The sequence below is a fragment of the Pangasianodon hypophthalmus genome, chromosome 15, assembly GCF_027358585.1.
Source record: "Pangasianodon hypophthalmus isolate fPanHyp1 chromosome 15, fPanHyp1.pri, whole genome shotgun sequence".
NCBI lineage: Eukaryota > Metazoa > Chordata > Actinopteri > Siluriformes > Pangasiidae > Pangasianodon > Pangasianodon hypophthalmus.
In genome coordinates, this window is record NC_069724.1 from 3,786,418 (window position 1) to 3,804,800 (window position 18,383).

General features: G+C 40.4%; 1 protein-coding gene across 1 annotated transcript in view; it reads right to left on the reverse strand.

The window, feature by feature from the left end:
• Positions 1-525: 525 nt before the first annotated feature.
• The window catches only part of ndst1b (N-deacetylase/N-sulfotransferase (heparan glucosaminyl) 1b), a 73,998-nt gene continuing 56,140 nt past the window's right edge, over positions 526-18,383 (reverse strand). The window contains exons 6-16 of the mRNA XM_026938617.3: positions 17,438-17,592; positions 16,814-16,999; positions 13,157-13,285; positions 12,837-13,019; positions 11,073-11,169; positions 10,259-10,382; positions 9,553-9,727; positions 8,254-8,424; positions 8,037-8,146; positions 6,730-6,832; positions 526-4,726 (exon numbers count right to left, since the gene is read on the reverse strand). Of these exons, the coding sequence (XP_026794418.3) occupies positions 4,607-4,726; positions 6,730-6,832; positions 8,037-8,146; positions 8,254-8,424; positions 9,553-9,727; positions 10,259-10,382; positions 11,073-11,169; positions 12,837-13,019; positions 13,157-13,285; positions 16,814-16,999; positions 17,438-17,592 (1,553 nt within the window). The 3' untranslated portion in view covers positions 526-4,606. The remainder of the gene's footprint in view (positions 4,727-6,729; positions 6,833-8,036; positions 8,147-8,253; positions 8,425-9,552; positions 9,728-10,258; positions 10,383-11,072; positions 11,170-12,836; positions 13,020-13,156; positions 13,286-16,813; positions 17,000-17,437; positions 17,593-18,383) is intronic.

Sequence of the window (18,383 nt, forward strand, 5' to 3'; positions counted from 1 at the left end):
TAATAGACTGGTCACTTGAATTAAATGGGTTTAATGAACTTAAAAACAAGAATAAATAAAAGTAAACATCAGTGCATACCCAAACTACCTGCAGAACTCTCACTGGTCTTTCTAAATATAAAATCTTTTAGCTTTGCAGGTCTGAATGTACTGAAAGCAATGCATTTTGTGGTCTAACAGTATTAAGAAGTTAACGGGAATGTGGGTAGTTTTCACTTAGACACCTTGTAATTGTGTTATTGTTGTGCTTCTGAAAGATTCTGCTGGGAAAGTTTACATTCCTAATAAATAAAGTTAATCTATAGAGTTCTGTGTGTATCAGATATTTGGACAAAAAGGTCATCTTTAGATTAGCAGGTCTCAGTTTCATGATAATTTCACGATAATTAAAAAAAATATAACAGTTCCTCGACCATCCACTGTGATGTGCATCCTGCAATGTTTGTTGGTAAATCACACTTTAAATGTCTTCATGAGAAACTAAATTGATAAATCTACAATAATAAAATAACCACATCAGAGACATAAAAAGACAGTGGTTTCTTTATTTGCAAATTAATCACAAAAATATTGGCTACCAACAATAAAAAATATTAACAATGATAGGTTTGATTGTACAGTCCAGATGATTATTTTACCTTACAATTTATTTCATTTACAACACTATCTACTGATATCCTACATTATAATACAGAAAGCACAAGATTGGCAGTGTGAAGTTCATGGGAACCACTTTGTGTGTGTGTGTGTGTGTGTGTGTGTGTGTGTGGTCAGAATTTTGGAACCCAAAAAGAGGGAAATGTCTCTAGTCTCTCCTCTTGCTCTTTCTTTCCATACACAGAGAACACATGGTTTGTGCTTGGTGCAAAGCATCTGACTTTCTCAGTAAAATATATTATTGCATTTTTATTACAGTTAGAAATACTAAATCAGGACAAAAAAAAATTCAGACCGTTATCGTCAACATCATGATGGAGATCTGAGCAGCATGATGGTCATGATGGTGGTTGTGTAAGGTGTTTTTATTTTTTATTTTTTTCTTCACGCTGAGAACTGGACAGTGTGTATAAGGTGCGTGGGTCAGTATTACAGACAGTGTGCGAAGAACACAAATCTTCAGCGAATGCTTCAACCGTTCATTAATACAGAGACTTCATGATGAAACATACATTTAACCAGAGGTACATAACCGTTTCCTATTGTCCTTGGTCAAAGAACCAAAACCAAAAAAAAAAAAAGTTGTGCTTATCACGCATCATACTCTTTTCACACATTTTGGTTTGCAATACAGAAAAAAATAAATACTGTCATTTCTAATTTGATGTAATTGAGGACTCAAAGTTGAAAATGTGAAATCAGGGCAATATTTTACTTTGACCTTTAAGCAGAGATTTCTATGATCAGCCCTCCTCCACCATCATATGAGTGTCTTTATTTAAAAAAGAGTAAAAACAAAACAAAAACAAACAAAAAAAAAAACCACAAGATCAAGATGGTGGAATAATCAAGCTTCCTGGTCTTCAACTCATTAATCATTTCAGTGATGCATTAAAGTACAAGCAAACTGAAATGAGATACGAACAGAGAACGTTTGAACAGCAGGGTTGGACAAATCAGAAGCCCAGGCACCTGGGACAAGTAGCTTTCATGTCTTGGCTATTAGTTCGTTTTTTTATTCGTAGTTCAACACGTAGGTTCAAAACCTACTCCTTGTTGACATTCGCGAAACTTTTCATTTGGTATCTACACTTTTGGTATGTCCAACATTTGTGGACACCTGACCATCACACCCCTATGTCTTCCCCAAACTGTTGCCACAAAGTTGGAAGCACACAATTGTCTAGAATGTCTTTGTACGTTGTAGTTTTACAATTTCCCGTCACTTGGATCTAAGGGACCCTAACCTGTTTCAGCATGACAATGCCCCTGTGCACAAAGCGAGCTCCATGAAGACATGGTGTGTGAAGGTTGGAGTGGAAGAACTCGAGTGTCCTGCACAGAGCCCTGACCTCAACCCCACTGAACACCTTTGGGATGAACTGGAACACTGACTGAACCCCAGACCTCCTCACCTGACATTAGTGGCTGACCTCACTAATGCTCTTGTAGCTGAATGAACACAAATCCCCACAGCCACGCTCCAAAATCTAGTGGAAAGCTTCCCAGAAGAGTGGAGCTTATTATAACAGCAAAGGGGGACTAAATCTGGAGTGGGATGTTCAACAAGCACATATGAGTGTGATGGTCAGGTGTCCACAAACCTTTGGCCATATAGTGTAAGCTGAATGTTGACTTAATGCGCTACATGGTGGTGTGATGCAACTCAATGCCGTAACTATAGTTCAAGCTACTCATTCTGAATCCCACCCCCTGCTGCATTACACTCACTGGTCGAGACATGGAGAACGTTTTTTACTAGGTGGGTTAAATTAGTCAATAAAGTCTAACACAAAGCTTTGATAACTGTAAGAAACATATTAAACATATTATGGGAAAATAAAGACACTTAGCCAGACATGAATAATGTGCAAGGACAGAACATCACAACTCAGCCAAAATGTCAGCCAACAACTGACTTTTTGTCGAGGGGTAAAACATGATATCTCACTTTAGAAACTGTGTTAAAACAGGATAAAGATCATATACTCAGTATGTATCTGTATTAACACATTTAACTAGCTTAAAGTATGTTAGCTACCATTTTTTTTTCAGCCTTGTCAGTTAGGTTTCACTCATTCATTCTCAAGAGCTTTATTCAGGTCAGGGTCGCACTGGATCTGGAGTCTATCCTGAGAACACTGGGGTCCATGCCAGTCCATCACAGGGCACCAAACATACACATTCACATACTTATTCACACCTAGGGCAATTCATCTTAGTCAATCTACCTACCGGCATGTTTCCAGGAGGTGGGAAGAAAGCGGAGAATCTAGTGGACACCCATATGGACACGGATCAAATCCAGGCCCCTGGAGCTGTGAGAAGCCAGTGCCACCCACTGTACCGGTTAGGTTTCTGGACAACCAAAACATTGGACTGCGCAGCACACTGGAGATTTACTTGTCCTGTGGGCTAGCTAATGAATTTATAACATGTCCACCCATGCACAGCCTCAGATCTCAGTGTCATCTCCACAATTATCTTACATGCACAAATGGCATATGGAATCAAGTTCTCCTTTAGACCAGAAGGCATACGGAAGACGTGATCGTCCAGCTGACAGCGTAATAGTTAAGTAATGTGCTTAAGACTAGAGGGGAGTTGAAAATACATCACTGATACCACAAGCACCAAATAAAAGTGGGACAGGGGGAAATAAGAATTGAGGTTTTGTTCGTTATTTGAATTGCAGCTGGAAGAACTGCTTACTCGACTTCATTATGATAAACAAGACCTGTACGTTTCCACTGTGTATTCTGCTCACCAGTAAAGGGTATCATGTCTGTGCTTACATTCAGAGGTGTAATTTAGTCCATAACTCCAGAACAAAATCATTTCAGAGACAGTCCTTATGTGCCAAAGGAAGCGATACATTCTCCGATACGTCTCAAGGACTGACTTGAACTACTCATAGACTGTATATGCTGGGATCATGTGACAAAACAAAGGGGCTAAAAAACATACCAAATATGAAAAATACCACCTTCATTCTGATTCAAAAAAATTAACATTCCAGTAATACTCTTACTGTTGGAACACTGGTTCATCCTGGAATAATTTCTATGCTAATGAATAGCTCAAGTCATCAAGGCATGTCCAAAGACTTCTGGTCATGTGACGAATAGTAATCGGTTTAATTTAGGCAATAATTAACTTACTGCACAAAATACAGAGTATCAGGATCCCCAGGTACTGTACATGTCCATATTTACACTCACATTTATTCTGGATGTAGCTTATTGTTTTTAAAGTACCATAATTTGTGTAGTTTGTAACACCATAAATACGTAGATGTGAATTTTTACTTTAAACGTCACATTTTGTTCTAGTGGGAACATGTAACGTAATGAGTGGGCTACGAAGTAAAGAAAAAAAAAAAAAGAAAGAACAAAAATAGACTACAGGATGAGCCTGGCTCCTGTTTCACAACACAATATGACATGTAAGTGAATGAAAGGATGGATGAATGAATGAATGAATGAATGAATGGGAGAAAATATTGAGAGCTGAATTTTCCTTCCTGGTTCGTGTTAATCGCTGTTGGCTTCTGTGCTGTTCCAACAGAAAAAAAAGTCTCTTGCATCTTCTCCAAAATTGTGTCTGAAGGTGTCTGAGCAGAACAAACACGCAGGAAAAGCGCAGTCTGTGTGTGTGTGTGTGTGTGTGTGTGTGTATGTATACTGACAGAGATCCCTGCCCATGCTCTCTCAAAGAATGAAAAAGCAAGGGAATGTCAGTGTCTCCTTCGCAGCACCTTGCCTTTTTTCCTTCTCCGTTTCTTTTCCTCCAACAGCCCGGACCTCCAGAACGAGGCCTCTGTGGGCTGCTGTGCCTTATCCAGCTGCTGTAGCTGACTCGGAGGAAATTGGAGAGGTAGAGTCTCCTCTGGAGCACGTGGAGGAGTGCGAGTGTGTCGGTTGTGTTCGCCCCCAGCACCCGTTTCAGGCTACCTGCTGTGGAGCAGCTCCTCGCGTAGCCAGCTTGGCAGCGGCTGACCCATCTTGTACAGCAGCTTGGACAGCTCGATGTTGTGCTCGCGGTAGTGTTCTCGGAGAAAGCGTCGTGACTGTCAGAGAGGAGGAAATAAATTGAGACCTTTATGCAGTACAGATGATGCAGATTTATAACAAAAGCTATGGCTGCATTCAGGCTAATAATCTGTTAATAATACGATGTAGAGCTCAGTAGGAAATAAAAATGTGCTACGGTGTGACAGGACACCCAAAGTTCTTGCTGCTATGGTTAACATACTTGTGTTTATTTACAGTTTGGTTTGGCTGGAAAGAGAGATTTGTAACACTGTGGTTCAGTAGGGAGTGCAAATAAAAATTTCACTCAGAAGCTCCATCTGCAGTGGAAAAAAAAAGCTTATCATTAAAGGAACAATCCCGTGTTTTTAAACCTAATCTTTATCTGTAGCAATTATAGTGTATATGTGATTACCAAAGCCGAGACGTTTCCTGTCGTAAGAAAAGAACAGAAACCCTGTTTACTCAAAACTCATTTATAATGTAAGTCTAAGGGCAGCTGTTGGGGCACTTGCATTTTTGTTGAATGTGTTCATGAATTCTTCACACAAAGTTATTTGTGAATTAAGCTCTAAATCTGTACGGACTCGCTGACTTTTGGTCAGATAAATAAATAAATAAATAAATAAATAAAAAAATAAATAAATAAAACTTGGGAAAATGGAACTTGATCACAAGAGAATTTTCCATTTCAAGGGAAAAGAACTTTTTTTCCCTCAAAGAAAAGAACACAGTGTAATGTTTTTAGGTAATTATCATGTGCATACACTTACTTTCTCGAGCACTCCACTTACAAACTTTCAGAAAATCTAAATTTGTGAAAACAACAAATTTTCATGTGCGCATGAGATAATTTTCTGGTTTCACAAGATTTTCTGTAAGATTGTTCTTTTCAGGGATGAATTTGTGTTACCAATACAAACTAACTAAACACAGATCGAGGTAAACATGGAAGTCCCTAAGTTTTCACTTGATGGTGCATTCACACCATACAACAGCAGGCCAAGAAAACATTCCCCACACCATTACACCACCACCACCAGTCTGAAGTGGTCCGGATGGGTCACGATGGGTCCGTGGATTCATGCAATCGAGATTCATCAGACCAGGCTATGTTTTTTATAATCAGTTTGGGTGAGCCTATTCTCCACTGTAGCCTCAGATTCCTGTTCTTGAGTGACAGGAGTGGAACCTGATGTGCTCTTTTGCTGTTGTGGCCCATCTGCCTCATGTTCGATGTTTTGTGAGATGCTTTTCTGTTCAACACGGTTGTAAAGAGTAGTAATTTGAGTTAGCGTAGACTTCCTGTCACATCATACCAATCTGGTTGTTCTACTCTGACCTCTCTCATCAACAGATGAGAATGTTTTTCTGTGTTTTTTTTGGACTATTCTGTGTAAACCCTAGTAACTCTTATGTGTTAAATTCCATGGAGATCAACAGTTTCTGAAATACTCAAACCAGCCCAACGAGTCACTGAGTTCGCTTTGTTCCCCATTCTCTAGGGGCACTACCCATCAGGAACGAACCAGTCGTTTTTTTCAGATGTTCACTGCACACGCTTTTGATGATTCATTTCAAAAGAAGGTGGAGACGGAGCCAGCGGTGCGTTAGTGGGTGTGTTTTTGGACTGAAGGAGACTGTATGCAGCTTTGGCTCGAAGGAGTGCTGCCACTCACAGCACTGCAGTACATCCAGGACACATCAGACTGTCCTTCCACCCCTCATTAACTTTGATGTGTGTGCCAAGATTCCTCAAGGTGACGTCAAGGACCTCAGCGCAATACAGCACTACTCTGTGTCAGGCTCTGTAAAGCCCGTTCAAGAGCACTCGACACTTACTGTGCCTGAGGTCCTACACAGTCCCAGTCAGTCCTCACCTAAACATCAGTCTCAACAAACATGTGACCAAAGCGTCCAATGTGCCACATCTTCAAATCTTTTAAAAGAATATACAAAAATAAAACCTACAAACATAAAAGAATAATCTAAAATAATTCAATGTTCTGATTCGTGACCCTGATAAAACGCCAACACTCACATCCACATCCATGTCAGGATACTTCCTCCCTTTGCTCTTCCCCAGGCATTTCGTCTTCCCCCCATCCAGCAGCTGGCACCAGAAACCCTTCTTAGGATCAAACCTGCAGTAAAAGACGAGGGAGAAACAAAATGGAGGCACGTCAGCAGGAATTAGATGAAGAGGTTTCCACATCAGCCTGAGAGAAGTAGAATATGGCAGACAGATGGTGTACAGCCAGGTCTGTTTGCAGAAACAAACACGGGACAAACCGGGCCTATTGTCCACTGGGGGATGGGACGAACAGATGTTGCTGCTTATGAGTCTGGTGTAGTGATTATGTGGTCAGGCATGAAAGAATGAAAAAGGCAGAGTGGGAGATGAGAGAGAGAGAGAGTCAGAGTACGGGTAGTAAGAGAAGATTAGAGGAAAGAAAAGACAAAGAAAAGAACAAAAAAAAAAAAAGACAAAGAAAAAAATGGTAAACAAAGAAGGACAGGCAGATATACATGAAAAGAAAAAGAAAGACAAAAGAAAGCTGAAAGAAAGAAAATAAAAAAGCAAGAAGGGAAAACAAACGAAGAAAAAGAAAAGAAAGAACGATAGGCAGGCAGACAGAAAAACAAAGAAAATAAGAAGTGAAAAAGAAGGAAAATTAAAAGGTGGAAAAAAGAAAAAGAAAGAAAAACAAAAATGAACGACAGAAAAACAAAGCACAAAAAGACAAAGAATGAAAGAAACAGAAAGAAAGAAAAAACTAAAAAAAACAAAAAAAACAAAAAAAAAAAGACAGGCAGACAGACAGACAGAAAAATAAAGAAAATAAGGAATGAAAAAGAAAGACAAAAAAAGATGGTTGGATGGATGGATGGATAGATGGAAAGAAGGAATGAAAAGAAAGAAATATCCAAACAGAAGGTGAGACATATGGACAGAAAGACAGGAAAAATAGATAAAAGAAAGGAAAAATAGATAAGAGAAAGAAAGAGGGAGGAAAATAGAAAAAAGTAAGAGAATTAATGGAAGTATACACAAACAGACAAAGAAAAACAGACAGGTGAAAAGCAAAATGGAGAAAAAGAAATAGACAGACCAGATGGAACAGAAAACAAAACAGAGGATAAATGAGAGACAGAGAGGTAAATGAATCCATCTGAAACACGACTACACGAAACTCCGAAACATCACACACTCCGAGTGCTCAGTAATCAATCACACAGTAATCACTGGCCTCCAGTCGCTGTAACTGTGCTTCATTAAAGAGGAAAGGCAGAAAGGAAACAGGAGTATGTTCAGGAAGAATCCATCAGATAAATGAAGACACTCACGCTAGGATCTTGTGGTAATTGAGAGTGTTTGTGAGGCCAAGAAATTTCTGGATCTTATCCATGACTGCAGCCGGCTCCGTCCTCAGCATCTGACCGTCCAGCACCAGGATCTGAGCACAGAGAGAGAGCAGGAGGCCTCGTTCATAAGAGCACACACCCTCAGCCATGTCCAAGTCCACACATCCACTCAGGCACACACACACACACACACACTGACCTGGCTGGGATGGTAGTGGCTGAGCCATCGCTGCAGGTGTGTTGCGTACAGGCCGGGCACAAGACAGCGGTTCTGCAGCACCTTCAGTTTGATCGGGACGTCATGGCCAGCAGTGATGACATCATGAAAGGTGTATTTCTGGGCCACAGGGTCATCGTGGGCTCTCTGGTGCTGGAGCAGAGTGGAAACAATGGGACGGTCAAAAAACGAGCTGAACACACTGTGCTTAACTCAATAAACGTCATCAGGAAGCTATTCCTAATCGTGAGAAAAATCAATGAGCCACTTTCACTTTCAATCTTTCCATTTTTCATTTCACTTTCTTTTTCTTTTCATAGTGTTTCTGTCTATCTGTGTTTGCCTGTCTACATATTCATGTCGGTATGTACTGTATATCTGCTTATCTTTCTCCATTTGTTTTTCTTTCACTCTTTCTTTCTTTCATATTTTTTTTGTTTTTCTGTATTTGTCCTTTTATCTTTTTCGGTGTGTCTTTTTATTCTTTCCATCTTTCTTTCTTATTTCTTTTTCTTTTCTTTGTTCTTATTTTCATTTTTGTTTGTTTGTTTCTTATTCAGGTCTCTGTGAAGGCCACTCAAGTTCTTCCACTCCAACCTTAACACACCATGTCTTCACAGAGCTTGTTTTGTACACAGGGACACTGTCATGCTGGTTTGGGCTTCTTGATTCCAGTGAAGGGAAATTGTAATGCTACAGCATACAAAGACAACTGAATCAATTGTGTGCTTTAAATTTTGTGGCAACAGTTTTGGGAAGAACCACATATGGGTGTGATGGTCAGGTGTCCACATACTTTTGGGCATATAGTGTATTTACTGCTTACCTTTATCCGCAATATATCTTTATTATACAGATCGGATGTCACTTATGCATTTCAACGACCTAAACAATGTTCAATATGGCAACCGGAACACAAATATTGGTCACTGATCATAATAACAACAATATACTACTACTAATAATAATACTAATAAATATAATTGCCAATTTTTTAACGTCATAAATGACAGGTTTTGTCTAACTTGCAGAGTGTTGCTGATTTTATAAAGCACTCCATTATCCCACGCTTAAGCTTACAGGTCCTGTTTGTTTCAACGGCCACTATAACGATCATTTCTATTGCAACAATACAGCCTGCAATAATAAAGCTAAAGGCAGCCATTAAAAAAATGGCACTCTGAGTTTCAACCAACCGGTTTTGCCATGTGAGAACCGGCTCTTTCAAAACCGGACATTAACAACGGTGCCGTGTTGTTATCTGTCTGCTGAGAGACTGACCTGGTACCAGGAGTAGGCCCTGTCAGCAGGATTAATGAAGATTGTAATGATCTTGGCTTTAGGAAGAAGCGCAGCAGCTCGACGGGCTGCCACCTCCGAGTCAAAATAGTTGGCACTCTTCTCAAAGTAGAAATCTGAGCTAGTGTTGGAGGGCAGAGGGAAATACTCCATATACCTAAGAGGGAAATACATGAGATGAGATGAAAATAGAGGTCACTAAAGTAGAACGGCAGCAGATTCAAGCAACTGTATGTGTACAGAAAACACGCTAGGGGCCTCACGACTAGCAACAATACGTTTTTGACACCATAAGCAACACTTCACCTTGTATACCGAGCATTTCTACTTACACACATGCCTGAAATGTGAAAGAGAGACGCTGTGTGTGTATGATCTTATTTCACCCGCTTCTCGTTAGCTACACTTTCATAGGTGGGAGTGTGTGTGTTTTCAAACATCTAATCTCGTCTCAATTCAAGGGAACATCAGCATTCAGTGTGGTTAATGTGCCAGACTTCAGAGCATGCCAAGGTTTCCCTATCTATGCATTTCATAGTGGTTTACAGGGGCTATTGAACTTAACTCATGCATGCTGCCTCAAAAAGCGCAGGCAAGAACGCTGAACATGAGGGGGAGGAGAAACATTCTGTGGCAATGAGAGAGAGCGAGAGAGCGAGAGAGGTGGAAGGAGATGTTAGAAACACACCAGTCAATGCCCTTGTGATAATTACGACCATTGAAGAACTGGATCTCCTCAAAGGTCTCCTTGCTGGGATAATTACTGGTCAGATCAGGGTGCATTCCCAGAAACAGATAGAGCGCTGTCGTTCCTGGAAACAAGTCAGATAAGAAGAGTTCATGGCAAGGTTTTGGAATATTTATTTATTTAGTAGTTTTTTTTTTTCCTGTAACTGAGTCAGAACTAACCCTAAATGCCAATTTTCATATTCAGGTATATAATATCAATACGCTTTGATCAACCACTAAGCTTAATACCTTTGATGCAGCTCAGAGCCTCCAGTATATATATATATTTTTCTACCGAGCTGCTTGCTAACGGACAGTCCCAAGAGCTGTGGTAATTACAACATGTTTTAAAAAAGCCCATTCCCTTAATCCAGCAGTTACTGAAAAGATTAACACTGCCATTTTACTACCTACTGCAAAACTGGGCTATTGCTCCCTCAGGACATGGTTTAGAAGTTTAATTAGTCGAAGCAGTAAACCTGGAATTCCTATATACTGGTGTGAAGTGAAAGCTGCTGTTAAAAAAAGAAAAAGGTCCTAAAACTAACTGCCTGTACTAATCCGGTACATGAAATGAAACTGCTGGTGACACATCAAGTCAGCTCTAGACCAATCAGAAGAGGTTGTATTCGCTGATTTACAGGTGCAGAGCTGTAATGCAGTGTTGAAATAAAAAGGAAACAGTTGGAGCATTGTTTCAGTAGTCTCCGATGTCCACGACAGCTAGATGGCGCTACTGTATGCTGCTGATCAGACGGCGAAACAAAACTCACCGGTCTTCTGCGGGCCTATGATGAGCAGCTTAGGGAAGCGGTCACAGGTTTTCTCCTTTGACCAAATGTCTTTATGTCTTTTGTCCTCACAAGGGTCCTGTTGGAGAGACAGTGATTCAGATTTACAAGTTACAGACGCACACCAGCTCAAACTGCAATCCTCGAATATTCAAACCACAAGCTAACATGAGGCATAACTCATGCACACGCAGGCACATTTACAATTGCAAACGGTGCTATTTAAATCCTTTGCGCCACGTATCTGGCAGGGGAGAGACTGCTATTAAACGTCAATATATCACAGAGTGGGCCTGCAGAGTTATTGCTGTTAAACAGACCATCTTACTCTATTAAGCTAAATAAAACCACTCCCTCCACCCCCAAACTCCCCAAGCTAATAGAACGCTCACAGCCAGAACGTGGAGAAACTGGGCAGTGGTTTTACTGTGGGTTCAAAATAACATCTAATTAAACCAGCCTATATGACTATAACATTTAACAGGCAAGAAAAACAGGAACAGAGACTAGTTTAATAATTAAGGAAAAATAAAATCCAGCCAGTAGTGGGATGTATGGAGGTATAAATGAGACATTGGTTTTCAAATATAATTTTATCGTCGAGCAAATAAATTTATAATTGATGTCTTTGGCCAAAAACAATACTTGGTTGTTTTAAAAATATAAATATATGATATAAAATTACTTCCTAACTTGTAAGGCTATTCAAGGCATGTTATATTTAGGAAGTCTCCATTTGGGCAGCCGTTTCAAGGATCTCATTTGTCACAGGTGGACAGGAACCGTAATCTCCAATGATCCACAGGCTTGACCTGATCTCACTCACTCACTCACAGTTGAGGTGGGCACATCTGGATCGAGTTGTGCAGATTAATGAAGAGTCATGTAACCTGCTCCTAATGCTTCGGGGGTAGATCAAGATAATGGTCATGCAGCAGCCTCCTTTTACTATCAGCATCCGTCTGCTCTAACAAGATAGGGCTAGGACCGGTGCATACAAATGCTTTACTGCAATGCACATATTTAAGCTATGCTTCTTAAAGTTTTCATAGTTATATTTCCAGCATTTAGCAAATACTCTTATCCAGAGTGACTTAAAGAAATGCCTGTTTTCTAGTGCTTCTCCATGTGGACTGTAATATAAGTTGGAGACTCAAAAAAAAAAAAAAACAAAAAAAAAAAAAATCTGAGCAGTTGTAGTGTTCTACAACAATAAGTATTGTGTGGACTTTCTGGGAGAGCAAGTACACATGAAAAGACATTATTCACAGCCGGAGGGAATCTCCGGAACGCCAGAGACCGGAGTGAAAGGACAGGATCTCAACCTTGACAGGAAACAAGGAGGATCAAAAAAGGATTTAGGGCTCTAAGTCGCTGTCTCTATATTTCTCTGAGGGCGAAAGAAATGCGACAGTCAGACAGAGGGAATCAAGCAGAAATAAAAAGGAGGATAAACGGAACGATAGGAGAAGAAGTAAGAGACAGAAAGAGATACAACTGTGGTTTCGATAATTCTCCTGGCAGCACGAAAGATACAATTTCAGATAGAGCATTGTCGGTTTTGGTGGAAAGAGCATGGAAAGGTGTTTCTGCTCTGATACATGAGTACATCTGCATGTCAGGATGTCATCAGTGAGCCATATATATTAGAGCAGTGCTACTCAGGACTCACTAATCTAGCTGGAGAATCTCTGCTTAAACACACATTTCCACACTTGCATTTTATTAAGTGTGTTGTACTCTCACCTGCCAAATTGGGTCCCTCTCCTCGGGAAAGATCTGGAAGTATTTCTGCGCCAGCTGCACGGGTGGTAGCGTCTGCAGCTTCAGGTTGGTCCACGTCTGGACGAACTTTACCAGGTTCTTAAACGTGTACAGGCCCAGGCGGTCGTTGCCGTAGTTGGAGAGGTGGGTCATGAAGATGCTGATCTGGATTCCGAAATGACATACAAATTACAGCACAAGCCCTGAAAGCAAACTTGTATATCCCTTCATTACTATCAGATTCTTGTCGGGTCATTATTCCAACAGTAGCATTCCAACAACAAAATAGGTACGTGGCTTACCGGGTTGAGGAGCACGGTGAGGAACAGCTCTCCTCCGTTGATGAGTTTGTCAAGCTCCTTGGGGCTTCCAGGGTACTCGTTGTAGAAAATGGTGTGTGTGAAGAGACCGCACGTCTGCCTGGGCAACACCTGAGGAATGGATAAACACAATAAGCCACAAGTAGTCCGGAGTGGAAAATTCATACACCTCAAAATGATAGGTTAAACACTCCAATTCAAAAGATCTTAGACTGCAGAGATTCAACCAAATGGTTGAAACTTGAGCCATAAGAAGCTCATTTGCTTCTGTATCCTATATTCACCGTGACAAATTAGAGTGGAAAAATTTATTTGGTTAGCCACAATATGCAGTAGCATTTAAACACTGTGCTCGGGTGCACTGGAAACCAAGTGGAAACTAAGTGACCTCAGCCTAGAAAAATGTGGCCTTAGCACAATAAAGGGAGCTGAAACCGCTCCATTAGAGATAATCTATAGAGACCAGAGTTAAACTCAGGTTTACACAACTGTGAGCAAACATTAAATGCCAAAATCAACAAATCAAACTTAAAACTCTATTACTATCTTCCTTTACTACTCTATTTTTGTGGCTTTGTGTGCTAATTGGTTGAAGCATTTTTGCTCATGGAATTGTTCTTCAGCATACTTCTGTATTCCGGTTCATTAAAAGAGGTTTCATCACACACTTTAAATGTTTATTGGTCAACTGAAATTTGGAGTGGCAAGTCCTCTAATCTGTAGCCACGTCCCTTCAACAAACCTTGGCACTTTAGCCAACATGGTGGAAGAATCTTGATCTGGAATTGTTGTAGTTCCCTTAACACTCATTTTTTCTCTTAATTTGGCTTTTCCACACCTAAAGATTACTGTAAACATTGACCATTTTCCCATTTTGGTCACCTGCCAATTCCCACCCACCAGTCAGTCCTCACCTACTACACAACAGCTACCAATCCGGGAGCATGAAGGCTATAACATGCTTCCTCCAAGACACATGAAGCCAGCCAACCACCAATAGTATCTTTTTGATGAGTTGCTCATTTTAACGTCACAGGGCAGTGCAGCACACACGGGGGAAAGCGCTATCTACCCTCTTCCGCATACATGAGCTCAGAGATGCCCACGATTGGCTAGTGTCGCTGTGGCTGACAGGGGAGAGAGAGTAACGCTATCCTTCCCACCCAGAGACCACCTAATTTTGCATGGACAGGGCGAAAGATTTTCCGTTGTGCTCAGGAGCCAAATTTAGCACTCCTACACAAAAATAACATCAGCTTCTGTTTTAGAATTAGGAAATTACATCAGTACTTTTTTTTTTACTCAGAATTTTTGGATTGCGGATCTTGCACATGCACAAGGATGACTAGAAGTGGTGAGTTAAAACACATTACAACACAAAGTTGCCACCATGTAAAACTGAAAGTTTCTATAATTATGTACATCTGGCACTTCCTTTGAAGATCTTCGCTCAGTCTAACCATTGCACACGTTGCACTTTTTCTTTTTTGAGAAGCATGAAGTTGTTATCTTGCTCAGGCAGTGATACGCCCCCCCCCCCCAAAAAAAAAACCTGGCCGTTTCTTTTACTGTTTGATGTTGGAATCCCGAGAGGAAGTTAAGGGGAAGGAGGTTATGAAAGTGCAAAGTTGGTTTTTCTTTGCTTTAGGCAATATTATGCAACATACAGAAAATTGCAGAATATTACATCTCAAATGTTGTGTTTGTGTGTAGGATTTTTTTTTTCCATGGATCAAATGTCCACATAACGATAATACAGTTTATTTATTCTCTCTCTCTCTTTTTTTTTTTTAACAATATAAACAGCTTTTATGATGAAAACAAATAAAAATCCTTTTCTTTAACGAGGTTAGGCTTGAATGCATGTCAATGAAAGTACCTCAAAGACAGTTATAAAAAAAAAAAACAAGTGTGTGTGTGTGTGTGTTTGTTGGCAGGCCTGGGCAGTTAAATAGCATCGAGGGATTAATGGATGTCTGTGCTAAATGGATGCATCTGAACGCAGACCTAAACAGAGCGAGAGACAGACATAATATTTTTGAAACCTTTTTCAAACAAAGTGGAACGTCTCCCCAGAAGATTCTCCTAAAGGTTATTCGACTAATCTGCAAGTCAAATAGTAAGCGGCTCGCTGTCTATTGTAGCGCTGAACAATTAGACAGTAGCTGAAGCTGCCATGATCTTTTTCATCGTGCTGCGTCTTCAACCTTCTCGTTATTCTGCATCGGACCAGAAACAATACTGATGTATTTCCATAAACAGCAGTGATACCTTTTTGCCATTTTGAATACTCTTGCACCTGTACATTATGCAACAACTCTATTTCTTTCTTTTTATGTGTGGCAGTTCAGTGTGATGTTCTCACAGTGATGTTAATGCTGATGCTGATGTGAAATATTCACAGGAACCCGGTGGCTTAGTCTCATAGTTGCAACTTCTTTTCCCACCTCCTTCTCTCACTCTACTGCTTTTTGCAATAATCAACATTTTTGTTGGTTTTCCCTACACAGCCTTGTGTTTATAAAAGGAGGGAAATAGCAAAAATGGCAATAAAATAAAAAGGTAACGTGTAGTCAGGCTAGTCGGCCTCTTTCCATGTGTTAAAGTCCCCACGAAATGACCCAAGAGCTGTAATTTGATTCCGTATGTTGATGTATTTCCTTTCAAAACAGGTGACGGTGTGAAGTGCGTGACCACCGCTGAATCTAAACAAATCTGACAGTAGCTTAGCTAGCTAAATCTGGAGAACAGCAAAGAGTTTAACCAGTGTTTTTGGAGTTATGGTGTATATGTTTTTATACGGTGTACGAGGTACTGGTTATCACTGCGAGGCATCTGATGTCACTGAATGATAGGCTTGTAGCTAACGAATGATCATTATTTGTATATACTTTTCTCCAAGGTGTTACACAGCGTTAAGCCGGCACTGTGTTCCAGGTGTTCATGTTAGCATCCGAAATCTGTGGTTAATGGCTAAAATCTAACAAATGTAAATAAACAGAATCTTTAACATAATTAATTACAAATATTACACAGTGAACACTTGGTGAAACACTCTGAAAAGCTCTTGTCACATAACCACCAACTTGCACATTTCAAAATCTATAAAGTCTAACATTTTGTTTTCTCAACCAAGGGATCTTTGGAAAGGGGAATAAAAACCAGCTAAATATGCACAGTCGACCCATGTTTGCTGTTAATGAGCTGCTAGTCTAGTGCAAGACACACCCCTGGTGGCGGGGCATATACATTCTAGAGAGCATTTAATCAGATGAAAACAAGACTAGTACAAGATTAATCATCAAAATAAAAAAAAATTCATAATTTTCCTAGAAATGAAAAACATGTGAATATCTGCAAAGCTATTATGTCTATCACATTAGTGTTCATAACACTAAGGAAGAGATACAAAAAGCTCTGAAATACAGATGCTGATTTCAGTGTCACTTTAAATACACATTACTCGTACAGATGTGTAGGCAGTATTAGTATGGAGCCAGTTTGTATACACTGTGTACAAAGAAAGAGAAGGCGTATGTGCATACTTGCACCCTAACACTATATACACTACTCAGTGATGGTGTAACTGGGTAGTACGGAGGTGTGGGGAGGTCTAGGTGGGCAGGAACATGCTCTTACACTGATGCCACTGTGGATGAAGCCCCTGCGGAAGCGTGCAGGTTTGAGATGAGGATATTCCTCGGTGCTGGTCACCTTGATGCCCCACACCTTCTTCCAGGCCTCGTAGAGCTGCATGTGGATGGGGTAGACGCCCGAGTGGTGAGGAGCCACTGCATAGCCCATGTTTGTGGGGATGCCATGTTCCTGAGAGAGAGAGAGAGAGAGAGGTAGAAGCCCGAGAAGACATATGGACAGAAAAGGACTGTTTATTAGAGATCTCACAGTGATGAAAGAGTGTGTGTATGTGTGTGTATGTGTGTGTATCCTTTATGGACATTGTGAGAAGCAAGCCCTAAAATTACAAACACAATTAAGACTTTCTATACTAATAATAAATAAAGCCAAATTAAATAAAACAAGAGTTTAGTTAAAGCAGCAATATGCCTTGTTTAAAAATTATAAGCAGTAATAAAGTCTGCCTCAAAAAAAAGAAAAAAAAGAAAAAAAAAAAAGCTTAAAATGAAGATCAACAACAGATGTTCATTTGATCTGAACCGATCAAAGAAGGTGCCATGTACACAGTGAGGAAAAAAAAGCCCTAATGTATTGCCTACACTGAAGGCTTCCTATTTTCAGCCTCACCTCTGCAAACTTGCGGTTGAGCAGCATCTGTTCGGCCAGCACCGACTGGTTGTGGAAGAGATGAGGCTGCATGTGGCTCCACATGTGCGGAAACCACCAGAATTCCTTACTGTAGGAAAGGAGCAGGTCATCTCCCAGATCTTCCTCATCAGTGCCTGAGAAAGAGGAAACACACGCACATACACACAAATAAAGGCATAATTTCAGTGGTTTCCATCCAAGTGAGTTTGGCAGGGGAAAAAAGTTTTAGTGGTTACATTTTTTTTTTCTGTTATGTTGGTGATTTTCCAAAATCTTCCAGTTTCTCACAACTTTTTCTTCCAATGGGACAAAAAGTACCATCTTAATATTAAATGTATAAGCTTGTGTGTTGGAAGAGTTTTCAATAATGCATTGTTCTCAGAATTTCTTATCGACTGGACCATACCAGAAAAATCCTCAAAAGCAACGGCGAGATGTGTAACACACATTCACTTTAAAGAAGATCTGAAAAATTCATAAGCCTCAAATCTTACAAGGTACGCTATATGGTCAAAAGTATGTGGACACCATCACACCCATAAGTAAGCAAGGAATTATCTACAACTTCCATCACTGGAACTAAGCAGCTCAAACCTGTTCCAGCATGACAATGCACAAAGTAAGCTCCATGAAGGCATAGTTTGCCAAAGTTGGTGTAGAAGAACTGGAGTGCCTTTCACAGAGCCCTCACCTCAACCCCACTGAACACCTCTGGGACGAACTGGAACACCGACTGCACCCCAGGCTTCCTCGACATCCCAGCATCAGTGCCCAATCTCACTAATGCTCTTGTAGCTGAATGAACAAAAATCCCCATAGCCACACTCCAAAATCTAGTGGAAAGCCTTCCCAGAAGAGTGGAGCTTATTTTAACAGCAAAGGGGGACTAAATCTGGAATGGGATGTTCAACAAGGGTGTGAGTGT